This window comes from Clarias gariepinus, chromosome 8 (genome assembly GCF_024256425.1).
Source record: "Clarias gariepinus isolate MV-2021 ecotype Netherlands chromosome 8, CGAR_prim_01v2, whole genome shotgun sequence".
In the NCBI taxonomy this organism is placed as follows: domain Eukaryota; kingdom Metazoa; phylum Chordata; class Actinopteri; order Siluriformes; family Clariidae; genus Clarias; species Clarias gariepinus.
Window position 1 is genome coordinate 29,820,767 of NC_071107.1, and position 27,612 is coordinate 29,848,378.

Sequence of the window (27,612 nt, forward strand, 5' to 3'; positions counted from 1 at the left end):
CATTACGCCATTCAGTAGACGTCCTTATCCTGAGCGACTTAAATTTTATCTCAGTATAGATCTGAGAAGTTGAGGGTTAAGGACCTTGCTCAAGGGCCCAACAGGGACAACTTGGTGGTTGTGGGATTTGAGCCTGGGACGTTCTAAACTGTAGTCTAACATCTCATTTAGTTTGATGAAGAGAGAGGGTGTACTGTACGGAAATATTTAGGTATCAGAATTTGAAACACCAAAGACCAGGTCAAAAATCTTAATGTTTTGATGAACTCTGATTAGACAAATGAAAACATTTAAAAGAAATCGTAAAGTCTAGTCAGATCTAATTTAGTTATGTTAGTATATCTAGCTCGTAAAAATATTTTAGACATCAAAAATTAACGGACTGACAATTATTTATAGGCATAATGTAGACCAGCCTTTCATATCTTTTAGAAACAGATCATGTCAGTCATTTAAAGAGAATGAGACAAATTGTTGCAGGGAAATTCATCAGCAGCAGCTGGGTTATTTAATGCTGGTAATTTAATTTCTAAATCTTTATTTTTAATCACTTGTGTTTATAAATCAGTTGTAATTGTTTATAACAACTGTATTTTACTGCTTGTTTTTTAGGATTTTTAATAAATCATACATTTTCTTACAATAAACTAAAACTACGGAGCTTGCTGAAAACACCAAGATAGAGCTTTAAGAGAATCACTTTAATAAAGTCATGTGTTATTTATTCTGGATGAACATGGTATAAGAGCAGTATCCTACTTAACTGGATTTTTAAAATGTTCAAACTCTCCAGGAAAATTTGGGAAAAGGGAAAACAAAAATCCTGGCAATTTGAGGACATGACATCCAGTGACCTATCCAAAAAACTGTCGGCATCTGATGGACAATAGTTAAGTATCATTTGCTTAAAGACCTGGGGGGGACAATCTCCTGACAGTAAAGTGGCATCATCCTCTTTGGGCAAAACGTTCTTGGAGGAATGTGGGGAACTGTGATTAAAATGTTCGGCTACGAACAAGACATTTTAGTATACTGGATTTCATAAACCATGGCATGGCAACAGGAGGAAGATGAATGTAATTGGAACTATGAGTTGGATTTTTTTTGGTTTGTTTCAGTTACAAATGCTACCACTAGGACAGAGGAACAGTGTGTAAGAATCAAAATCTGTCAAGAGGTTTCTGTCAAACACAGAGCAGACTTTACATAGTGTGGAGGTAAATTTAAAAAATTTCCTGAAAGCAGGACTGGTCAGAATCAACTGATACACTCTGGTGTATTCTAAGGAAATAGATTTTGATTTGTGATGCTGTATCTTTGGGGAAAACACTTGCCTGGAAAAACCTTTAATAACCTGCTTCCAAATACAATTACAGCCTACTTTCTGTGTATGTCTAATGTGACAATCACAATAAATCATCTTCCTCAGGACCAGGACCTGGACATGAAGTTATGCAACTGTGTGGACACATTTGGACAGGAAAAAGGTTTTCATGATGCTCGGAGGAATCTCCCATAAGAGTAATTAAGAAACCACATAAATGCCTTATTAAAAACACAAGATAATGTTACAAAGACATAAGCCAATAAGCAATAACCCAGATCAGCTTCTAAACATAAATTTCTCAGGAGGCGTCAGTTGATCTTGTACCTTTGTGATGGTTCTTCTCTTTATTATTGGAATCTTACAGTCTTTTGATGTGATGGGGTTTTTAATCTATTTACAGCAGTTGTTGTCTCACTACGCAAATGCATCTGTCCTGTAACATTATGGGCGTGCCCGCAGTCTCTGTGGTGTCCTTCGGGATGAGCTCTGAGGTTCTGGTTGGGGTGTGCTACCAGCAGGCCCGGTAAGCGAACCACACCCTGAAGTCAGGCAAACTCCAGGAACCCCAGGTAGTCCAGGGTGACCCCTCAGCCCGGGTCGGCCAACATGGCCCCTCTCACCCATTCGACCAGGGTGCCCATCGAATGCTCTGCCAGGTCGCCCACGCTGACCTGTTAATGTAAGAGGTAAAATTTAACAGTCTGTCTGCTTTGTCGTGCTTTGCTTTTTTATCACTGTAACATAATTAAGAGTGCTTTCAGCTAAATTCAGTTTGTAAACTCGAGGCCAAAAGTATCATATACCCAAGCCATACTCAATTCTTCACAACCTTGGACAAGGTACAGGTAGGATATCTCCTTTATTTCAATAAGAGGACATTTCAAAATACTTGGCCAGAAATTTGTTTAAGCATTTACCTAAAAGATTTTCAATGGCTTCATTTTGCAGTGAGCTTTTTTTTTTTTTTTTTTGGTGGTAAATGCTTTGGTCAATTTTTTTAGCAAAACATCCCCTATACTGATTACCTATGTATATGCATAATAATATTTTTGTTTGTTCATTTTTTTTTTATCTGCCCAAAGACAACTCTTCCGAATTTCTTCTGTTGATCACCTGCAAACTTCAGTCTGGCTTTTCCATTGGTTTCTTGGATCTGGTGAAGGGGTTCTTTATGTGACATTTCTTTAAAGTTATCACCTGATGTATCCAAGGGGCGATTGAACCCCTTGGACAAGTTTATTCATCCCACAAAGTTAATTCGTGTCAGTAGTGTCTGTGCAGTATGGAGCTGTTTATATTTTATATCATGTGTCCAGATGCCTGTGGTTCCTTTTGTTGTTTAAAAATTGTTCCTACTGGACTTGTGGAGGTTTACAGGATTTTTTCTTTCTTACTTACTTTTTTTCTTAAAGTCTCGACTAAATTTTCCTATGGTATCAAGGCCACCAGTACACTCCTGATTAACTCATAAGTATGTTACTAGCCAACCAAATGTTTATAAATAATATTTCATAAATTTCTTAATTCTTATAGACAGAAAGAAAATGTGGTATATGTACAGTATATGTACATGGTATATGTGCATTTTTAACCCACAGAAATAAAAAACTGAATACATCTGTCTCAAATCTGACATGAACAACAGGACTTTTCATAAAAGAAACATCTGGTAACATAAAATATGTAAAGTTGTGAATTAACTGAGGCCGAGTCAGGTATACATAAACATTTGGCTTCAAATTTAAAATAAAATAAAAAATGAACTTGATTTCTAACTTGAATGCAATAACTGAAATTACCTTTTTGTCCCTGGTCTCCAGTGTAACCAGGTAAACCATAACCTTTTGGACCTTTGCCTCCTTTCTCCCCTTGATCACCTGTGTTAAACAATAAATACATACATACATACATTAAAGTCGATATTGCAGTCTAAAGACTATTAAAACTTGGCTAACAGGTACTTATTGAATCTTATTTTTAACCAATTGCAAGATACATCCTGTAACTGCTAGCTGTATTTTTGCATTTAGACTTTATCTTACTAAATGTGTATTGTTTTGTTAAGTTATTATTAGGAATGAGTATTACCTCGCACTCCTTGTTTGCCTGGATCACCGTGCTCTCCATAGAATCCTTGCTGCCCCACTTCTCCATCAACACCATCAGTACCAGGAATACCCTAATGAAAGATCAGCAAGAGTAATATACTGCACTAGGTTCGGCTATAATGAATACATAGGAAATGTTTGAGCTTTATAGGTCAGGAGATGTTTTAATAAATTTCTGCTGACTATAGTAAATTTTGGCTGACTACATTTTTGTTCACTACAGTAAATTTACTAGATAACACCAGAACCTAAAGTTATTCAGTCTTTCCCTTAAAGCACCCGAAGTCATAAAACATAAGTTTGGAAAGAAAAAAAAAGCACCATAATTCTTGTGCAGAAGGATTTTATAACTCATACAGAGTCAGTTTTATAACTTTATACTTTTTACATGCATTGGAGGCTTGGTGAACTTTTATCAGCCTTTGAGCTTCCCGAGTGAAATGTTTGATAATTCAGAGGAAACTGAATGTGGAAAAGACTTTTTGCTCCAAGGGAAAATGATGGATTCTCTCCAATTATTTAACACAGCAAGTGCCTCTTTCTCTGACCACTTATGTGTCTTTATAGACCCTTGGAAATGTTAGTGTCTCAATTTCAACCAGTAATATCAACCACTGCACCATGTTCTATCGCGGCCTACATGCTATGTATCTAACTCAGCCCAGAAAATATTGGAAAAGTTGATATATGGTGCACGTTCTGTCTTTGTTTATCATTGCAAACAATTTCCTGATGTGTAATGGGGCTGAAAATCATGCATTATCACTTCAGGTTGTCTAAATCAAACCACATCCAACGGTGGGTTTATTTTTTTATTTTAGAGTTTTGTTTATTTATTTATTTATTTATTTATTTATGGTACTCTTTTCACTTTAATGCCATGCAGAAATGGTAGACTCACAGGTGGGCCAGGTGGTCCTTTTTTGCCTGGGGGACCAGGGGCACCCATGGGCACATCACCATACAGCGGACACACAGCAGCACAAGTCCGCTTCACTGAGTTGGCAAACATGGACATCTGTTCCAGCACCACACGCTTGCAAACCTCGATAACATGTTGGGCCGAGAGCGTCGGGCCCTGGGAGAGAAATTAATTCCACATGCATTACTGGCTTACACCCATCCCTGAAACAGTTCGGCCAGCTAAGGACAGCTTTGCCCTATGTTATACTGAAGCTTGGAAAGGAAATAGCTAACGTTGTAATGAGTAAGAAACAAACACAGCCAGCCTTTTGCTGGGATCATTATAGATTTACAGCTCATAGTAAATTAAATCCTTGCTCCAAGCTGCAAAAACCACACTAATGAGATTGTGTTTTACTCTCTTGACACACCATGGTTGCCACACATCTTATGCATGCAAAGCTAAGTGGCACAATAATATCTTTGAAGTTGCAGTGCAATGCAAATAGCTGATGAGGAAGGTAAAGAAGCCCATTTTATGAAACATTACTTAGTGGACCATTGGCATGATGTATGTATTAATTGCACAAAATGTGTTCATGAAAAGCCATCATTTATTTTCATTATTCAGTACCAAGAAATCCACTAGAATGCTTTCAACCCATGGCCACGAAAATGGGTATTTTTTAATATTTGTAAAAACATACACATTTCTTTATGTTTCGGCCTTGCATCCACAAAGAGATGGCAATTGGGGTCACAGAAAATCAAAAAACACCAGGAAAACAGCTTCCAGAATGAAGAAACTGTAACTTTCCCCCCAATCTGATACAACCTGTTTTAAATCTGTGCATGTTTGTTTTAGTCTTTTTGTTTGTTATTGTATTACATTGAGTGACTTTATCATTGCTGCTAGCTAGCTTGTTTCTTTGCGGACTGTATGTTATTTCATAACATTTTTGCAGTTTGATTTCGCTATTATTACACATCGCGATTACATGCCAGAATATTATCCAGGCTCTCTTGCTTTTAAATCCACTGCTTCAGCCTAACTAACCACACAGCAAACGGATATTTTGGATGAGTCTCAATTATAACATTAAGTTCTAGTTTCATCTTGTCATCAGTCCATACAAATCCTTGTGTGTAACATTTTTTGTTGTTTTAAAATCTTTTGCCAAACTTTTTGCAAACCACAACCCTAACCAAGATAAAGCATTTACGTTTAGACAAATGAATGAATTTTTGGCCATGTCACTGTTTTTTCTGCATTACAGCTTCTCTTCCACTTAACACACGGCTCTGAATGTTGCTCTTAAGGAATTTAACCAAACAGTTATAATGTACTTTTGCCATTTAATTGTCTGGCAGGTTCATTTGAGCATTTCCATAAATTTTTTGTTTAAACAGAAATATTTAAACATTCTGTTCAAGATTTTTCCTTTTTAAACAGGTTTAAACATATGTGTGTGTGAGTCACTGTTCAGCTTGCGCTTGATAAATAATTTCAATTTGCAGATCATAAATGTAAGATTTATTATTTTTTTTTAAACAAATGCAAAACACTTTCTAGGACAAACTCAGTAGCTTCAATAACACACAAAAGTGAATAAACCTAGAAAGTCTTCTTACTTTATGGTCAGGGTCAATGAGGTTGATACACAATTGCATAGTATATTAATATAACAAGGCAATAAAAGGGCTGTTACGTTTTCAATTTTGTACATTCAGTACTCACTGGTGGTCCTGGAGGTCCCTGAAAGCCTTCTAGCCCTTCGTCTCCTTGGATGCCTTTGGTTCCCACGTTGCCTTTACGACCAGAATCTCCAGCTGGACCTCGCTTTCCTTGGCCTCCCTGTGGCCCTGGCTTACCTCTGTCCCCCACCTTAAACATGTACGAATAACAGTTATTTTAAATGGTACAACAGTTTTTTGTAGGCTCCTAATTTAAGTGAACAGGGAGCTGAGAGTGCTGATATTAAGCATAACAGCACTGGTACCTTTTACTATTTATTCCACTCTGCTTTTCTGTGTTTGCTAGATAAAATTCCAATAGCAATAGTTCATAACATTGAAACTGTTACTAAGCCAACACTGGGTTGTTGGCAATGTGCTGTGTTTAATGGGAACATACAAAACTATATCCAGCTGTGGATTTTTGAGGGAGTATGTGCATTGTCAGAGCAAAAATAAGCAAAACATCAGGCCATATATTGTCTGAAATGTCAGTTTCTTGATATTCATTTTACGGTTAGAAATGTTTTATAAAATTAATCTCTCACTTGCAGTTGTACTGTTCTACTGAATGTTAGCAGTACTTTTGCTCATGAGGTATTGCTTAAGTACAGTATATGCAGGTTAAGTTCTCTGTGGCGGTCACTGTCAGGATTGGACCTTCCTGTTCAATATTTAATCCATCATTTTGCATCTGTACACCATCAATTGACTTAAAATGCATAAAACTTTTAGTTTACAATATAATAACAAAAAAAACTACAGTAAACCTACAGTATGAAGATAAAGGGAGTGTAGTACATGTAGCATTTTTAAACACCTTAAAGCTGAATGTCTATAAATCAATTCCATCTTGTTTGCTTATTCAAATTCAAATTCAAATTTTATTTGTCACATACACAGTCAAACCCAGTACGATATGCAGTGAAATGCTTATACGACTGCCGGTGACCTTATAAAGAAAAATAAAATTTATATATAAGGAATAAATATTAATAAAAAGAAATGAAATACAAAAGAAAATAAATGTAACTAGTAAAATAAACAAACTGTACAAATAAGGGCATGTAAAAATATCACAAAATATAGGAATATGGGGGGGGGTGGAATATATATATATATATATATATATATATATATATATATATATATATATATATATATATATATATATAAATTTTTTTAATGTTTTAAAGTCGCATTAAAATGTTTTAAAGTGGCAAAGTGTCATGTGCAATGGCAGATAAACATGTATTGTATAAAGTGACTTATGAAAAGTGACGTGCAATGGCTTCAAATATGTTATTTTTAAATGCATTGTGGTGAAGTACAGAGACAAAATAATAAAAATTGTGTCCTTATGAATAGTATTTACTATTTATTATTTCTGCCATATACAGTAGGGGTCATACAGCACTGTTTTACTGACTGTCAACTGGGTGCAGGAGTAGCTTAATGGTTAAGACATTAGACTACTAAAAGGAATGTCGCAGTTTCACACCTAAACACTGCCAAGCTGCTGCTGTTGAGGCGGCCCTTAACCCTTAACTGCTCAGCTCTGGATAAGGGACCTCCCAAATGCCGTAAATGTTGTACAGTATTTATGACATTCATTGCAGTCACCACAGTGTTATGTTTTGAAAGTACTTCTGCCAGAAACAGTACACTACCAGCTACTAATGTCTATAAAATGTTGGATGAACCTTACCCTGCCTTTTGGTCCTTTTTGGCCTTTCTCACCCTGCATGAGCAAGAAATTTTAATAAGATCAGCTGGACGCATATAACAAGAACTATGTTTATGCAGAGAAATTGTGATGTATGAAGTTTTTTTTTTTTTTTACCTTTTGCCCTTTTACTCCTTGAAATCCTGGAATACCAGCACTGCCCTGGAAAATACACAAGTAACAACAGGAAAATAAGACTACAAAATAGTGATGGGAAATCCAGCATTTTTCAGAGAGCCAGATGACTTGGCTCAGCTCAGCAATATGAGTTAATTCTTTCGGCTCCCAAAACGCTTTAAATTTAATAATATTTCTGGCTTTTATAATTATCCAAATTTAGGAATGTTTTGAACTCTTATTGGTATGCATGCACCTATACAACTTAAATCATTTAATGTAATTATACTAAACCTTTCTAATTCTAGAATACCATTTTTTTGTAGTTTATGTGTGGTATAAAAATATTAATGTGCGAACATCAAACATTATTACATATGTGTAATGAATGTTTTATTTATACTGGACTTTGTAAATTAGCATTCAAATGATGAAAGAAAATCGACGCTTGTTCACATAGTCTATTTCGCTACTAGAAAAGCCTTTTTATTCAGTTATTGTACATTCAAGATGTTGGTCACATTATCATTGCCTTCATACAAGAACGTGTGCCAAATTTAGCTTTTATTTTTACATTGTAGCTTTTTAACTGCTTAATATTTAAACTGCTCACCTTACAGGAAGGAGAAAATTTGTGGTGCAAGAGGCAGAATATAAAAAAAAACCCGTAGTAGTGGAGTTTGTTACTAATGTTTATCTCCTTGTTTGTCATTAAACTGTTTGTGTTTTAGGTTTGTAGGCCATGTACTGCCCTGAAGGGTTCCTGATCATGCATATTTCATAAAATAGCCATTAGCAAATTAGTCAGTGAGAAGAAAGGTCTGTTCTAGATTGCCCACTGGATGTTTCCGCAAAACAGCTTAAAGCTATTATAATAGTGTTGTTGCAAGTTTGAGACAGTAAATGTTTTATAAATCTTGCATATGAAGAGAAGAAATGTACCATCAGTCACATGTATAAAAAATATACAATTTGAAAAATTATGATAAATATACAAATCTCTCTCTCTCTCTCTCTCTCTCTCTATATATATATATATATATATATATATATATATGTATGTGTGTGTATATATGTGTGTGTATATATATATATATATATATACATATACATACTTATTTATTTATTTATTTATTTATTTTTGGCTATACTATAGCAAGGAATGAACATCTTTATAGTTTATGAAGAAAAACTGAAAGAATTTTGTACAAGTGGAGTTTGCAGGCATTGTTCCCATCATGAGGAAATGGGTTCGAGAGCGTTATGTGCTGCTTTTGCTTTCCATGTTCTACAAACCATGGCATGCATACCATTAGCGTCATGATTCATTAGATTCTCTGATCATGTGCTCTAAAAAATCCATCTAAATGGTCCAGTTAACTGATGACAAACACTTTATGATAATATAAGTCATTGAACTGTTTGTCGGGTATCTGTTTAGGCATCTGTTTGAGGCAGTTTTTAGATTTCCAGGCAGATTATGCAATTATTGTTTACAGCTCTAAGGGTGGCAGATTTTTTATCGACTTAAGCATCTTAGATGAGGTTTTCCAGTAGTGTATTAATAAACTCAGATACAAAATCGGGGGTACCTGATACCTAACTTTGACGGGAAAAAATTTAATTGATTTTGCTGACAAGAAAATATAAACAAGACTAATTTGATGATCTGTGGATGAGACGATGGCAAGCACCGAAGTAAATATCTGAGAGAAGGCTAGTATATATTTGAGCAGGGTTATCAGTTCAGTGATGTAATGTATTTGTTTTTTTATTATTTATTTATGGCAGTCTGTGTATATGCCCACACTAACTCTATTTTTTTTAATTTTTTTTACTATATGTGTTACACCTGGGTTTGAGGTGGTAAAACGTTTGATTTTCTTTATAATTCTACAGATGGTGCAATCTAAACTGTTCACACATTGGCAGGCAGCACAGCATCCTCTATTAATGTATAAAATCATGATACGTATAAAATTGCAATAAAAATCGAATCGCCTCCATTATCTCACGATGATATTGTATTGAGTGATTCCTGGTGATTCCTTCTCTTGTATGTATCACATTGATCACTGTTTTTTATTTATTTATTTTAACAATATGTTTATATCTTCAAAATCATACGTAACTAAGACATCTCTTAAATAACTCTATAAATTAAGTCTGTATTTATATCTCAGGTCAGAATACTGATTGCTGTATTAAATCCTCAGCGGGAGGGTAACTTATCTCTGAATACAGCTCTAAAAGAGGAAAATGATCTAAATCCTTGGGGAATTCCATTAAATGAATTGTAAATTAAATCTAAAATTTAAAAGAGGTTGGACTGAAGTAGAGAACTGAGATTGGAACAAGAACAGAGGACTCAGTGTTTTTAGTCACAGACAGTTTCTTGTACGAGTTTCTTGTGTGTGATACTCTCGTTGCCAGCTGGCTGTACATGGGTAACATGGTGCACGTTGCAGGGCAGACATGACAGCACTGTTTAAACACGTGGGGATTCCACGCTGTTAGAGAAGCACGACCATATCGATGTGCATATGCTGTGTTTCCTGACATTTTGGAGAAAGTTATTATCCAGAATACCCTACATTTTATTTATTACACTACCCCCAAATCCTGGACAGATGTTCAAAATGACACTATAGCTGCTCAGTAGGGTGAATTCTTAAATCTGATTTGTAGGAAAGTAATTTCTGTTGTAGCTGGAATGAAAGTTTATTATTAAGGCACTTTTCTAATATGGTATTATTTCTGTTATAACTGCTTATACACAGGAACTTCTATGTCAGACATTCAAAATTATATGAGACTAATAGTAAACAAAAAAACATGTTTAACAGCTTTATATCTATTATTGCTGAGAGATTTATGAATGTTGAGACATTTAACAAGACATTGTGCTTTGAGAACAGGATTGTCGTGAGGACAGGGGTTTCTGGAATGTCAGGAAAATTATATGATGCATTGACTGAGTAAGCAAGTTGTCTGATCCACTGAAGTTAAGGTATAAAGAGCAAAGCTAAAGAAGCATAACTATTTATCATATCTAGACCATATGGAAGAACTGAAATCCTCAAACATTCCACAACATTGACTCGAACTGTAAACAAATAGATGTGCTATATTTTGTACATGAACATAATGCAATTTATATTTTTCCAGTTATATGTGTTGAGCCTGGGTAAATACAATTTCACTCTTTCAGTAAATGGAACTTACATTTGGTATGTTAGATTTAAGTTCTAATAAAAATGTACAGTAAAAAATGTTTATTGTACGTGTTTTATTGTACATTTTATATTAGAATTTAAATAGAATAATAAAACATACTCGCTCGTTTGTCCCAACCTCATATAGTAAATGCATATACAGTACCATCTCCCCGCTTGCTGTCATGCTTTGCGATCTCAGGCCTCATTTTAAAGTACAGCGGGCCAGGGGTAGCTCAGTGGTTAAGGCATTGGACTACGGTTCGGAAGATCCCAGGTTCAAACCCCACAACCACCAAGTTGCCACTGTTGGGCCCTTGAGCAAGGCCCTTAACCCTCAACTGCTCAGATGTATAATGGGATAAAAATGTAAGTCGCTCTGGATATATGCCTAAATGTAAATGTACAGTGAGCATTTAGTTACAGTGGCATTGTAAGCAGAGTTCATTACCTTGGGTCCTGATCTTCCAGGTAATCCTATATGTCCCTAGAAATAATACACCACATTGTAAGATCTAAAACAGTTTTATAGAGGATGCAATTAAATTTTACAGGACTTTGGAATATCTTTCGAAAACATATACCGTTCTTCCTGGAGGCCCAATGAGTCCTGGTCTTCCTGGCTTTCCTCCTGAGCCTTTATATCCTTGGAGACCCTGCAAAATAGTCAGTTGTTATAAATTCAGCTAAAAGCTGACAAAACTGTATTGTTATAGAGGCATCAAGATGTTCAAAATGTTCAGGTGATGTGTAACCCGGTTGCGGATTGTAAGCAAATACTTACAGGTCGTCCCTGAGGCCCCATGTTCCCTGGAGGCCCCTGAGCACCTTTCTCACCCTGTTTCATAAAGATTTCATTATATTTCATAGTCACAAATAACAGTTGTTCGTTAGGACTGCTGTTTGAGAGTGAAGCTGACATTACCCTTTCTCCAAGTCTTCCAGCTTTGCCCTCAGCCCCCTGGGGTCCTTGATAGGCCTGAGAGGAAGCAAGCCGAGATTAGCACAGAAGAAGAAAAAGTAAAAGAGGCAGCAACATCACAGGAATGGCGCCAGAAACAGAGCATACCTCAACGCCAGCGTCTCCATCCCTCCCAGGTAAACCTGGATCACCAACAATGCCCTGAAAAATCCACACGCTTTCCATTTATTCACACGCATTTCCATTTCATCATAGATAACTTATGTTTAAGGTAGATTATGGCAACCTTTATTCCCATGTATCCAACGTTTCCCTTAGGACCTTGTATACCCTGGATAGATGGAAAAAGAAACCGTTAAAAGTAGTATACGCGTGTAAAAATCAGTGCATTTGCATTATAAATTAATGGCGTGATGTAAGAGGAAGAATATTTACAGGCTTTCCTTTTTCTCCAGGTTGTCCTCTTTCACCAGGATCTCCCACAACACCCTATCATATAGCACAACAATGAACTTTATATTAGGGCAGGGCCATTCAAGAGAACATTGAAAAAGGCTGAAATCTAGAACCATTAAAGGTGTGTTCACACTTGTAGTTTGGTTCTCTTGGTTCAGACCATGAAATGATACATTAGTTATGGTTCGTTAATATAAAGTCCTGGTTTGCTTAGCTTTCACACGGGATTTTTTAACATCTGACCAAAAGACACAACAGAAAACGTGTTGATTTTACATATGGCGATAACTTTACCAGCTGATGAATTCTTAATCATTTTAAATGGTTACATTAAAAACAACTAAATCATTGCTCCAGATGGTAAATAGAACGTCCTTAACGTGGCTATTTTTTGTTTTTTGTGCGACTAGCTTTTATCCTGACAGTTGTCAGTGGAGGCCGTCCCCCACATAAATAAATAAATAAATAAATAAAATACGTGACTAATAAAAAAAGCAAGCAGTTATTTATTTATAATTTTTTAAGTTTGATAGACTTTCCCTTCTCCTGCGTCTGCCTGCATGATACTAAAGCACAGGACCATGTGTGACAGGGCTGCGTTCAATAACGAGAGCACTCGAAAACATATGACATTTCATCAGACCGTTCGACTATCATGTGTTCCTTAACGTTTCACAAGTGTTCGTTAATGAACGCAGCCCTGCTGTGATATCACGTTTGCTGTCCAAAGTGAATGTCCTTGGATGCCCGTTTAATGTAACACTTTATTTGGCGCTGTTAAATTTATTAATGGCGGGGTTTTTTTCTCTCTCAGCAGCTTTTGAACCTTGTGCCATGCTTACTGACACACATGCGGAAAAGCTAGGACTTTTTCCCCACTCCCCGCTCATCCAAATGCTGCCTCCTCTACTGTACATCGGATGTCACAGATACAGAGTTGACCTGTAAAAGATCTCAGGTACACTCAACATTAGAGTACAGAAAGTGTTAGCAAAGCATACTACTGTAGGTTTGTTTGCATATCTTTGGTACATACAGTACAGTAGCGCCTCTTCACATTTCAGTCGAACCACACGAGTTTATTTGGAAGTGACCCGACACACACATTTTAAAGAGGTCTCGGTTCATTTGCAGCGCTTACGGATTAACCGCATTCGTTTTAATCAAACTAAACATCTCAATTGTGAACACATCCTAATTGTTCTTTCGTTTTTTCCTTAGTTTCAAGGGGGCCATTATAGGTTATATCCAAAACACAAGAACAGGGTTTTCAAGTAAAATCCCTATGGCAAGGGGAAATTATACCCCAAAAAAGTTTACTAAACGAATTATTTAATAATAATTTCAATTTTTTTTATCTTTGTGGAAAGAATAACCAATTATATTACTCAATTCTTTTGTAATTTATTGTAATTATATCAGCGTAAATGACAGAGACTACTAAACCGGTTGATAGTTCTGAATGTTACAATAAGTTAAATCTTTTTATGTAGCAGATTAAAGTAGTGATTAATCAAAACGCTGTAAACAAATCAAAACATTTGAGCTGCTATACACTTCATAAATGAATTTAGAAAAGTGTAACAATTTGCCTCAGGATCATGGCCTTCGCCAACGTTCTGTTTTATTTCCAACAGTTTAAAGTATGTAGGTGATGCAAACCGTATAAACAAAATTTTCAAAGGCTTCGAAAGCCTCCATGACTCCATGATTGTTGTGTTTAAGCTGGTGTGGATTTAAACAAAATAGAAGCGAATGTTTTCCACAAGATGCTTTAGAAACGCTTTTGGGGCACATGTGGACATGGTTTATCACTAAGTACATTTTTATATCCTATCATGATTCTTGTCCCTGTCACTTCTAAAAAAACTAATTTATGTCCATATCAGTTATTGTTCTTACATAACAAACTTGTACAAGCTGCTGATAATCAGCAAGCGTAAAGCCGTTGTTATTCAGCTACCAACATGACTTTTCCAGCTGATTTTGTGTTTGCAGTGTCAGCTAAAATGATGCCCTTAATAAAACATAACACGAAAACCATAGCTCAAACCTATAACAACTTAGTCTGAGCCCAAAGCAAAAGCTTAGATGATTTTCTCTGTAGACTCAACTACATACAGATTTACTCATTTCCCAAGTAATGCATGCATGGATGACCTTAGATTTTGATTTAAAAGTGGACCAGGGGTCTTAAATGTCTTTGTGGTACATAATGGAGCATAGTGTGTTAATGCCTCCGTTATATTTGCATACCTGCGCGCCCTGTGGTCCTGAAGGTCCAGCTTTTCCAGAGGGACCTTCATCTCCCTATAAAGAGAGACAAATGGAAACAATGACACTGGCAGACCACACACAGTAGATACCTGTTTTTGTGATTGAAAGCACAAAGTCCACTAAAAGTACCTTCACTCCCTGATATCCAGGAATTCCCTGGTATCCCTGATCTCCCACTGAACCCTGGAAGAGACAACAAGGAGCAAATGAGTCATGTATTATCCAACAGCAGTACAAACTGCTTGCAAAACATTTGCTTTTTTAAAATGGACTAAAACAGTTATTTAATTTTGGTCTAACTTACTCTCTCTCCTGGCAGCCCAGTCCCCCCTCTCTCTCCAGGAGGTCCTCGCACTCCCTACGGTTGTTAGTAGAATACCATGCAGTAAAATATAGATAAAAAGAATGATGCAATCAGTTCCATTGTGCGGTTGAGTTATATCATACATGCTCATTCGTTACACTAACATAAGCCTGAAACAAAAAATATGATCATTTAAATCTATGCTTTTTACCTTGTGGCCTGTAGCGCCTGGTAAACCTTTTAATCCTTCAGGGCCTCTGTCACCCTGCAAGAGGAAGATTCATTAACAATGCTTATGTGTAGAAGCAGAGTCACAAATGCAGAACAAATGTCGTCCACAGTTTGATCATACATCAGGGCCGTGGAGTCCCCGCATTCCCTTCTCTCCTTTGATCCCAGTATAGCCCTAGGGGGGGAAACATACAGTACGATCCAGTTCAACTTTCTCTGTATAGATTTTTTTTATTTTCATGCCAGACCAGGACCAGGAGTGAATAAAAATCTTTATGTCTCAATAGAGACGGACTTACTTTAGGACCTGGTTCACCTATGTTTCCATAGTCTCCAGTGTCTCCTCGTCGGCCCTGCAATAAGATAGCAACGGCATGGACATTGAATAAATAAATAAATAAACAAACATAGTTTCTTTTTTCTTAAATCTGTTTCCCTGAGATGTGTTGTAGGCTTAGGAAACCCCTAATATATACAAACACCTGTGTTGCAGAAAGAAACCTTTTTTCTTTTCATCATTGCACCAGGTTTTAAAACATACAACATTGCATACAGTAAATATATCTAATAATAAATTAAATAATTTACTGATCAATGGATTTTTAAAAAAAAATGCTTACACAGTGCAAAGTTGCTTCAGTTTTTGCTTTAATATGAACTGAAATGTGCATAATGTAAATGTACTACCATTTGTTTTCAAAGTAAGACAGCAGTAGCTGCAAGGTCAGTTATTGAAGTTTAAAATTTGTGTTAATTAACCCCTTATGCATTTTGTTATTCATCCTGAGGCATAGTGTAATGTACAAATCATACTGTATGTATAAGGGGCCCAACAATGTGTTTAAAAGTATACAGTTAATAAGTGCAAATGCTCAAACTGATGACCTGTGAGATTGTGGCACTTGTGTATATGCTACTGTAAAAGCAAAAACTTTGAACATTTATTAATGTATCAGAACTAATGTTATATGCAGAGATGATTTCATTTTTTAGTGCAACAATTGTTCTGGTTCTTAAGAGACAAATGAAACTTGCATTCTAATTTTATAACATTTTCATTTGTTAGAAGCCATCTTGGTTCATATAGCCATCTCAAAACATATTTACAGTATATGGAAAATGCCTGAAGCTTTCTATAAAATTCTAAAAACATGACTGTTTTAAAGTCGACTGCACTTGAGTCTTTAGCTCCTGCTTTTTATCAAACAATAAAAACCTTAAAAGTTATAGTACTGATACACCTTCGAACTTGAGCGGTTCATATCCTAGGTGCCTTTTCTGTTTTTCTTGTGATTTTTAAAGGGAACTTTAAAAAAGGGAACTCATTCATGTATTTACTAGGTTAAACCAATTAGATTTTCTTTCATATGATGCTCAGCCCTGCTGCTCTCAGGTAGCGTGTGTGGCTCAGCAGTAGCTCATTTACCTACACATTATGAGACCTATGATACCTTGTTAAAGGGATAGTGAAATATGGGATGTTTACCACCAGCTGTCACATATTTAACAGATATCTAAGTGTCAAATTACTGCTAAAATGGGCATTAAGTGTTGCTTTGCACCAGTAAGACCAGATATCTAATTGACTGTTTGTCTTATCCCAGTTTCCTTGTCAAGTCATTCACTTAGCACCTATCTTCTAAGCAACTTCATTTGAAAGTAGTTGATTAATACAAGCTGAGTCTGGTCTCTAAACACACTGCAAGTGTCAAAGAGTATAAATGAACCTCTGCAAACAGGTGTTCAGAGTGAATAGTAGAATGTGTCTAACATATCTAATACCACCAAGTGCAGCAAATATCCAGTGCGTCTTGGCAGGGAAGGTAATACTGTGCCGTCTTCAGCAGAGCAAGTGTAAACACATGTGATTGACTATGAGGCACTCAACAAGACTTCCTTTTTCAGTGTTCATGTATACCCAGTTTAGTTAAGGGTAGTTTCTCTTAAGGCAGGGGCATGCAGTTTCTCCCTTAAAGGTGAGATCAGTTTATGCATGTCCCATGGTTTTAAAGATATTTCTCTCTTTCAGCTCACTTCTAAGAACTGGATGCAGATCAAAGGCATAAATTAGTTAAAAGTCTGGAGTGGAAAGAACTCTCAAGGGAAACAAACACCAACCAAATGTGTGCAAAGTAAGTGGATCCTCATGCATTGTGCCTTGTCATCTAATTATGCTGATCCTGAAACCCTGCCGTTTGTATTTGCTGCCTACTCTCTGGCTTCACTCAGTTTGAGCGTACTGTCACCAACCTATGTTTTTAACCCCTCTCTTTATTGATATGTTTAACAATTAGTCAACTAGAACGACAAATACTTTGTCTAAATCGATAATTATACTATAAATATGCAGCGCTAAGCATATTTCTGTTTACTGTATTGATATAGTGTCTCATCATCTCACCTCCCAAACACAAGCGCTCAGTGCAGTATGAAGCATGCCTGTACATGCTAACTATTCTAACTTTCTCATCTGATCTTATATAGATTGTGTGTGAATGTGAACTAGAGACTCATGTTTTAGTGTTACTTTGTGTAATCATAATAAAGGCTCATTATTGCCTTGGCTGCCCGCTGTACATCCCTTTGCTAAAAGAGTGAGGCAAGCCGCAGGATTACTCGTTTACCAAGGCCTGTTCCTAACTCTCTTTCCATCATGCCGACACTCAACAGGGCTTTCGCTGCCATTTTACACAACTGCACTCTTTTCCCAGGCCAGCTCCACTCCTACTTTCTGCCTTCATCTCTCTGTCTTTTCCTTTTCTCCTTTCATTTGTACTCCACCCCTTAGCTCATGACTCGGCATGTTTGTTTCCCAGTGAGTCCCTAATGAGACTCTATCAAAAGTTACATCAGTTGAATGCTACAGTTAACTGCTGCCAAGGTTGCCACATAAGGGGTAAGAGTTGTTGGCCTGCAGTTCTTACCCAGTTTCCCATTTGCCCTGGATCTCCAGGCTTTCCTGGTAGACCGCTGTGACCCTGCGCATGGACAGAAGAAAACGTGGAACTCATCATAGTGCAGCACACTGTGTATATACTGTAACCACAGGGAAATGTGTAATAAAACTATGACTACCTTTGGACCAGAAATTCCCTGCGGACCTGGCTGTCCATGGATGCATTTACATGTGGCTCTGCCTCTACTGGCACTGAGGCCAATCTCTGCATGTCCCCCACACTGCAGAAATCAAAGGGAAAGGGAATAGTAATAAAAGAGGACTGATCAGAAAATGTAAGCATACACACAGCACAGGCTGACTCACCACACTGGACAGCTCACAGCAGCCGTCAGAATATGCCTGGTCAGCATCACAGGAAACACGCATCCTCTGCAGGTCCACCTGTATAATCATAGGGCACCAGTGTGTACATTTAACAACCTATTTGATGTAGCATGGTGTTTCTCCAGTCTTCAATCACATGTACTGTATAGGTTTTTGATTTTTCGACTAGAAACTAAACGGATATGGTCTTGAAGCAGTTACTAAAAATCTATTCTAGAAAGAAAGTGAAATACAGTATTTCAAGCCCTTATTTTTGTTTTTGTTTATTTTCAATGATTATACTTACAGCTCATGAAAATCAATATTTCAATATCTCGATTTATGAAAGTATTTAATTTCAGTGTGAGTAAATTATCAGTCTTATAGTGTTATACCAGATATCCCTAACACTGCTGATTGACATTTCATCGACACCCTCCACAAGCCACAGAAGGTCATCACTGAAAGGGCTGCCTGTTCACAGAGTGATATATCAAGGCGTATTCATGGAAAGTCGAATGGATTAGAAAAGTGTGATTAAAAAAAAGTGCACAAGCAATAGGGATGAGTGCAGCCTTAAGAAATGTAAGCCACTTCTCCGCGCTGGCTTCGTGTAGCTGCCCGCATCAAATTTAAATCCTGATGCTTGCCTACAAAGCTAAAAATGGCCCAACAATACCTCTCAGCTTTAATCGCACCTTGCACCGCACCACGTTCCCTCCGATCCTCCAGCACTGCTCACCTGGTCGCATCAACTCTCAGGGATCGAGGAAGACATGCATCTAGATTCTTTTCTGTTCTGGCACCTACAGTAGGTGGTGGAATGAACTTCCTCTAGATGTCCGTACAGTTGAGTCTTTGGCAATCTTTAAACAACATGTCTATTTCTTCAGTACTTGGGCTAATTTCTCCACCACCACAAAAAAGAGAGCATCAAAAGGAATGTAGTGAACTGGAGCCAGTGCATCAAGAGACACCATGCACAGACGTCTTTAGGAAATGGGCTAAAACTATTGCATTCATAGTATTAAGCCACTCCTGAACCAGAGATAATGTTAGATGGGTCTTACCTGGGCTAAGGAGAAAAAGAACTGGACCGTAGCTCAGTGGCAGATATCTACCAAGAGATTTTGAAGCAATTCTTGCTTCCATCTGCAGACAAGCTTTATTAAGATGCTGATTTTCTTTTCCAGCAAGACCTTGCACTAACTTGTTTGCTGACCATGATTTTACTGTGCTTGTGCATTGTTTAGCCAACTTGCCTCACCTGAATCCTTTAGAGAATCAATAGAATATCTATGCTGAAGGCTGCTATCAAAGCAACCTGGTTTTCAGTCCCACACAGCAGTGCCACAGACAGATGCCATGCCGTGCCACATTGCTGCAGTAATGCGTGCTTAAGAACCCCCGGACAAGTATTGAGTGCATAAATGAACATAATTTGGTTATTGACCATTGGACGTGTTCTAATATTTTAAGATACTGGATTTTTGATTTTCATGAGCTGTAAAGCGTAATCATGTAAATTAACACACAAAAAAATCTAGTATATACTGTATGAGTATATATTTTTTTTAAATCAAATGACCATAACAGGTCTTAGCAAATACCACGGAACAAAAAACAAATATTATAAAACATTTTTCACCATGCCATTATTAATTTTTTTTTAACAAGAATGAAGCCGAGAATAAAATGCATGTGGGTAATACTAGGTACCCTCTTACTGCTTCCACAGGATTTGAGAGGGTAAGCTGCAGCCAGGTGCTGCTAAGCATTAGCGCCTGATTAATTGATGATCAGCAGGTGTGCTGATCCACTGTTCATAGAAAACATGACTTGAATGTCTAATTTAGAACTTCAGTTAAATTATTCATTCCTCAGAATAAACAAATAATGTGTTCTAAACAAATGCAGATAGGAGGCACACTTTCTGTCTTCCTTTCTCTCTTTTTTTTTGACCTCACCACAACTGGAATTTATAATGAAGCAATCAAGATGTAATTGTCTGAAGTCTGGAACCTATGGATGTCACCAAATGCTGATTTTCCTTTCTTTAGATGCTTTGTTAGGCTTTTACTGCTGTCGCCTCCAGTTGCTGCTTATTTGCGGGGTTTTATGATGTCCCTTTTGTCTTTAATAAGTGAAAAGCGGCTCAACTGCGTTGGGCACAGGTCACTGATTCGTGCCTTCAAAAGAATTTCATTTTTTTGCCTTGTCCTGTTTTTGCAGTATGCTTTTGGGATATTATCCCTCTCTATTGTGAAGCACTGTCCAATCTGTTTTTAAAGAATTTGTCTGAATCTGAGCAGAAAGTAGAGTTCAGTGCACATGAAAATTCATCCGGCTACTTCCATCAGCATTTCCATCAGTAAACAGCAATGACTCAGTTCTATTAGCAGACATGCTGTACATGCTCATACCAGAACAATGTTTGACAGAGATGATGTAGTATGCTATAGACTACTAGCACTCTTTCCCTTCTTTATATTCTTCTTTTTTAGCCATTCTGGTCTAAGTGAGTCTATTTATTTATTTATTTATTTATTTATTTATTTGTAACTTTCATTTAAAGCAGTGTTCAGTTCTTTCTAGGCCGTTCTGTTCTTGATTGTTAGCAGTGGTTTGCATCTTGAGGTAAAGCTTCTGTATTTTACAATCATGATATTTGAAGCCTTCAATTGAACTTTGACAAAGATCTAACCATCTCCCCCAGAGTGTTCTCCACTTGGCTAGATGTTATGGAGAGGTCTATCTTCACCAAAAAAAGAATTTTGTGATCTTCCATTTTAGGTCACATCAAGTTCTGTGACGTTAAAGGCCTTTTGGTATTGCTGCGCTCGCCGGTGCATTCTTTCTTTTTCTTTTGTCCTATTTTTGACGACTCCTAAAGTTCCTGCTACCTCTCTGATACTGTAGGTCTGTTTTTTTTCCCGCCTAATTAGGGCTTGATTCACTTGCATTGGCATCACATTGGACTGGATATTAAGAGTTTCCATGAATACTCATCGAATGCAACATCCTCAACAAGGAAACAAGCTGCAGCTGGACATCAAATTCCTTATCAGTCAGTTGTCCAGTTGGGTTGTTTGAGGAAAAACAGTACAGTACAGCAAAATTTCTATTAAACTTTAATCCCCTGGGATAAAATGAAATTCTACACAGGAATCATGTCTTGATTGCTCTTTCAAGAGGCAAGACTACAAAAAAAAAGTTGCTGCCTGAATACCTACATTATGAACCAACTGTGTTTTGGGAAATAGAACAAGCTTATGGCATTTTTTTTTATACAACTAGAGTGCTGTATCTGTTGTGCTGTTTATAATTCAGCTGTTTTTCTGTGTGTCAGATGGCAGAGTGGTTGGGTTTATATTAAATAAACAAAAAGACGAAAATACGAATCTGTTCAGGTTTAATTCTCAATTTAGATAATCATATTTTAACCAGATATTTTAAACTAATATTTAACAGATACAGTACTTTGTATACTAGAGCCTGGGTTTCTGCTTCATTGGAGGTGTCCTGCAAGTGTGGCGACATAACAATGACATGTTTATGTTAATTTGCTACTCATAATATATAACTTACTAAGTTCACACACTTTCCAGTTTACATAAAGATTATTCACGAAGTGTTGTGAAGCATTCCTGATTGTTACTCACAGAGATAGACCGGTCGCCTGCAGCTCTCTTGACGATGGAGGTGTAACCGCGGACGATGACCGGCCTCGGCTCATCCAGCGGCTCAGTTCGCACTTCCTCACAGTCCACCAGTAGCTTCACTTGGTCTCCCTTCACGCTGAGCGCCAGTTTGTGCCACTCACCGTCAAACAGCTTCTCCACACCATGGAAGGAGTGCAGCATCTGTGTATTGCTGGGGCTGCTGTAGAAGTAGTCCAGCGTTCTAGAGTCGCCATTAAAACGCAGCCCTACCAGGTCCCGGCCCTCAGGGTCGCTAACCTGCCAAAGGTTCCAGGACGCCTTCGCCTCATCCTTGGTGATCTTGAATGTGGCTATGACAGAGTAGTCAGTAGGCAGACCATCTGGGTAAACATCGCTGGATGAATAGGAGGTTGGCCAAAATGTTGGGAGTAAGATGGATATAAATAAGAGACAGAGTCAGGTGGTTATGGCGGAGAGATTATACTGGAGGTTGTCAATGATATATAAATGCAAGAAATCGCAAGTAGAATAACATTTACAAATCGATAAATTAATAAGACAGGCAAAATCAGACAATCAGAGCTTTGTTTTTGGGTGTTCTTTGGGTCATGGTAATGTACTGTAGGCCACATGTGCTCTTTTGTTTTACTCCCTTTATTTTATGGTTTAGCTAGTTTGTATATTATAGCTTCTGTGGCTTTCTTTCTTCTCTTTTTTTTTTTTTGGTTTGTTTTCAAGCAGAGCCAGTTTGTTGAAATTACTGTAGTAGTTAATGTTTCTAGAGAACAATGGAGCTGTTTCACAATCCACGTTAGTGGACAGTTTACTTGGGAGGCCCCCACTCAGACTTCTCTCTATTTTCCTTGATGCTATTAACCACATTTTGCCTGAACACTTTTGCACTAATGTGCACCTCTCCATATGTAAACATGATTTGGTTGTCAAGCAGAAGTTGTTCCATGAGGACAGCTTGCTTGGCCCACACACAACTAGGAAAGACCCGACACATGGAGAAAATACTGCTGTTTCTGGAAGAACACAACTAACCCACTTCTAGCTTTCTGTGGTCCCAGCAGAATATTATATTGTACTTAAGGTCATGAAGCTCTAGGGGAACTTCAGTGCAGCTGTAAATAATGAATAATGAATGTATATATATATATATATATATACTGTATATACAATGCAGTTTGATCCATATTATCAAAACCTTTTGCATGTTGTCCCGGTAATCCGGCTTGACAGCAAATTCTGATCGGAAACGGTTAGCACTTATCAAGTCTGATCAGCAGAAGGAAACTAGAGCTATTGTTTGGAGGAGGGAATGATCACACTCAGTGGAAAATCAGGACCAATGGAAAACTCATGAAAGTAAAAAAAAAAAAAAAATTACTGTTCCTTCTGAGCACCACATGTCGCAGGGGACTAAACACTTCTCATGTGTCTAAGTATAACACTCTCAATTTAAACCTTGGCAAGGAATCAGGGTTGGCATGAACAAGCTTTTGAGCCACCTGTGCACGATCTGTGTGTAACCCGGCTCTTCTTTAGAGCCAATTAACCCCTAAGAGCCCGGGCTTATTATTCGCCAGGTTTATTTTAAAGCCTACGTATTTTCCCGAAAGTACCATGAATTATTCATAGTGAATCTTGTTTGCATTTAACTTGAGAGTTTTACCTCAAGCTCTTCCTGAGATGCAGGGAGGGGTTTATACGGTACGCTACTGAGTCTGGCTCCGAGCCTTTTACCTGCCTCACCCCACTGCTCTCAACCAAGCGGAACTCTTCCAGCAGGTCATAACCTAGAAAACCAGACAGACATAGCAATTATATACGGTGCAGTTTTTTTTTTTATTCACATGATTTACAACTATGCAAGTCTTTTCTGATATAGAGATTAACAAAATTGGCTAAACATTACCAGTTGTTGAACAAGAATGGAAAGCGTCTGACCTTTATTTGACTAGGTTTCGATGAGTAATGAGTAATGTTCAGAAAGACTGACTGAAATTCTTGACCGTTTTGTAATTCCTAAAAAGTCTTAATGAGTACATTATTTTAGGCATGATTTAATAATACACAGGCAGTTTAACTGCAGGTAGGATTAAAGCCATCTGCTCTTCCAATAGCCCTAATACCAGTAATGATCCACACACAAAATACTTATATTCATTTGGCAAATCATTATTTTAGAGGCAAAAATCATACCAGGAAAAATGTTGAATTAAAGGCAGAGTACTATCGATAGCTGTGTGTCCTAGTTTGATTTGCTGACTCTATGTTTAGCCTCTCTTTTACGTATTGAAAGTTTTGCCATTTTTTCCCCAAATACATCTAACCTGCTCATGAAATACTGCAGTGTGTCAAAATGCTGTGCCATATATGGTACAGAATACCCATAATGCACTCTGCTATAGTGCCTGGTGTGGCTCAGTGCTGCCCCTTGCAGGTGGGACTGCAATATCAAACACCTACAGTACTGCACTGTGGTCTGGAGTGACATGGCACCCTGGAGCTCTTCAGTCCACTCATGTGACGTGTCCGAGTTTACGTTCTCTGGTATCTTAGCACAGTAGTTAACATTAACAGTTTTATACTTACTTGGAAAATCCTGACATTTTGCAAAGCCCAAGAAAGCCAAGAAAACCCCGAGAACCTGCATTTTATTTAAAGCTGGCATTGTGAAAATTCTGACTCTTAGTTCCTAATTATACCTGCAGGACAGAGGGGAAGAAAAGCTGAAAGGTTTGTGTCATGTAATCAGTAAACAGATGTATCAAATGCATCAAAAATAATAATAATAATAATAATAATAAAACAAAAAAAATGCAAATTTTCAAACATTCCTGAAAATAAACTTTTAAAAAATGAATGAATGTATTAATATTGTATGATACAGTGTTATATACTGTGCATAAGTCAGCACTTTATGAGGAAGCTTTGGGATTCAACAGCATCTCACTTTCAGTTAAAAAAATTCTTTAGGCTTGAAACTGAATGATCATGTACACGCAAAGTAACTGGACATAGGCTTTAACATAACATATATCATTAAATACATTTTTGGTAAAGCAATGTAAAAATTCCTATTTTTTAAGACATTTTCAGTAAATTAATTAATTAGACGGGCAAAAAAAAAATGTATGTGATGGCAAACCACCATTTGGCATTCTGTGGTTTAATAACTGACTTATTGATTTGCTAAACATGCCTACTAGTAAATTTTTTTGTGTTGGCCAAGTGAAGAAGAAAAAAAAACCCTGATTAAAAAACGAGAGCGATAGAGAACAAACTCTTAGCTGCATTTTCACTTCATAGGCAGAGGTCGCTTATATTGCAATGTCTCCCAACAAAAAATGTCTACATTCACCAGGACGAGTGCTATGTACTAGATTTGTGGCTTTATAAACCTTGATGAAGACATATACATAGACTCTTTTTTTCTTTTAAATAGCCAAACCACTTTGCAGTTGAGTTGAGATCAATTAAAACCAATTTTAAAGTAAATGTATAGTTAATTAAAACAGATGAACGCATTTGACTTACATGTTCCTCAAAGAGTGGTGTATGGTGCTGAGGGAAGCCGGTTCCTCACCAGGTTCCTGCAGTATAGTCAGCTTTAAAGTGCCATCTCTAGGCCGAGCACTGCTTTAAGTTCAGAGTCCATTTACAGTCGCTTGTTCTCCAATGCGATCCTTGCGCTCCACTCCACCCTAGGTCCCGATGGCTCTTGCCTGCTCCTGTAGCTCACTGCACCTGATTTACCCCGAGTAAACAAACACTGTGCAACGAAACTTTTAAGATGAGTCGGATAGATCAATACTTCTCAAATTTGATCTCTTGACATCCACCACTTTTGCAATTTCTGCAATTCCTATCACACCCGATTCCCTTGAGCACTTTACCAGTTAGAATAATGTGAAAAAGATCAAAGCGTCAAAGTCATTGTTGCATTTTAAAAACAGTCCTAGATGTAGTACTTTATTGAATTCCTAAGCGCTTTGATTTATAATTTATCAGTTATAATTTAAAACAAGTAAAGCTAATACTGATAGAGTAAGTGCTACTAGTCAAGCCTAAAGATTGTTCAGAATGGTGGCTGCTCTTGATAGAAAGATGAAGAATGTCACAGATAGGCACGACTCAGGCTTTGCAAACATTCCAATAAAAAGGAACAAAAATGTGCTGGTGTACACAGAAGTGGAGTGCGAGCTAGATCCTACAAAGCAAAACAGAAAATGAATTTTATAAATGAATTCAATCGGTCCTTTAATTCTATTAGTTAATTAACCGGTATGTGGGGATTCAGCGATAAACATGTACATTTCTTACACTTGAATATCCAGTGTAATACGGTAATTTCTGTCACTGTTTTATCACAATGTCTATTCTTAATTAATACTTATTTAATAGAATAATGTGATGTGACTTCTGCCAAAACTACCTTCTTCAGACAAAAGTTGGAAGCGTCTGCACATGATCCTGGCAAACTCCACAACATCTTCTCCTCACTACTCAACCCACCGACTCCTCCTGCCCCTTCCTCTCTGACTGCTGACGATTTTGCCCCATTCTACGATGGGAAGATTGTAGCAATCCGCCAGTCCTTCGCTCTCAACCAAACTCCTACGGCAGAACCTCAGGACCTTTCCTTCCCTCCTTTAGCAGAATTTTCCAACTTGTCATCTGACGAGATTCAACAGATCATCTCGTCATCTAACCCCACCACCTGTTCATTAGACCCAATCCCTTCCACAATGCTCCAGGCCATCTCACGAGACCTCCTTCCCTTCACCACAGCCATCATCAACCAATCCATATCATCTGGTCATGTTCCTGCCGCTTTTAAGAAGGCGAGGGTTATTCCCATCAGAAGTTAACAACTATCGCCCGGTATCACTGCTCTCTTTTATTTCCAAAATTCTTGAAAGAACGGTTTATAATCAAATGTCTCTTTATCTCTCACAGAACAACCTTAATGACCCAAACCAATCTGGATTCAAAGTGGCACATTCCACAGAGACTGCCCTTCTGTCAGTCACTGAGAAGCTCCATGCTGCTAGATCTGCTAAACTTTCATCTGTCCTCATCCTCCTGGACCTGTCAGCTGCATTTGACACCGTGAACCACAAGATTCTATTATCTATTCTTACAAGCCTTGGAATTTGTGGAACAGCGTGGCAATGGTTTGCTTCTTACCTTAAAGATAGGTCATATGAGGTAACATGGAGGGGATCTACATCTGCCCCACGTAGACTCTCTACTGGTGTCCCGCAGGGCTCAGTACTTGGTCCTCTTCTGTTCTCCCTCTATACCCGGTCTCTTGGTAAGGTCATATCATCGCATGGATTCTCATACCACTGTTATG

The 27,612-nt window shown here is 37.5% G+C and overlaps 1 protein-coding gene across 1 annotated transcript; it reads right to left on the bottom strand.

The window, feature by feature from the left end:
- Positions 1-686: 686 nt before the first annotated feature.
- zmp:0000000760 (collagen alpha-1(IX) chain) lies at positions 687-26,234 on the bottom strand. Its single transcript, XM_053501293.1, has 27 exons — positions 25,791-26,234; positions 24,846-24,958; positions 23,923-24,046; positions 22,245-22,638; positions 18,583-18,660; positions 18,396-18,497; positions 18,245-18,298; positions 15,620-15,673; positions 15,442-15,495; positions 15,301-15,354; positions 15,090-15,143; positions 14,915-14,968; positions 14,765-14,818; positions 12,488-12,541; positions 12,339-12,383; positions 12,200-12,253; positions 12,056-12,109; positions 11,915-11,968; positions 11,715-11,786; positions 11,582-11,617; positions 7,916-7,960; positions 7,781-7,813; positions 6,077-6,223; positions 4,337-4,513; positions 3,416-3,506; positions 3,127-3,204; positions 687-1,998 (listed from the first exon to the last, which is right to left on the bottom strand). Exons 2-27 carry the CDS (start codon positions 24,922-24,924, stop codon positions 1,769-1,771), a joined length of 2,325 nt encoding a protein of 774 aa, XP_053357268.1. The 5' UTR covers positions 24,925-24,958; positions 25,791-26,234; the 3' UTR covers positions 687-1,768.
- Between the last annotated feature and the right edge of the window lie 1,378 nt (positions 26,235-27,612).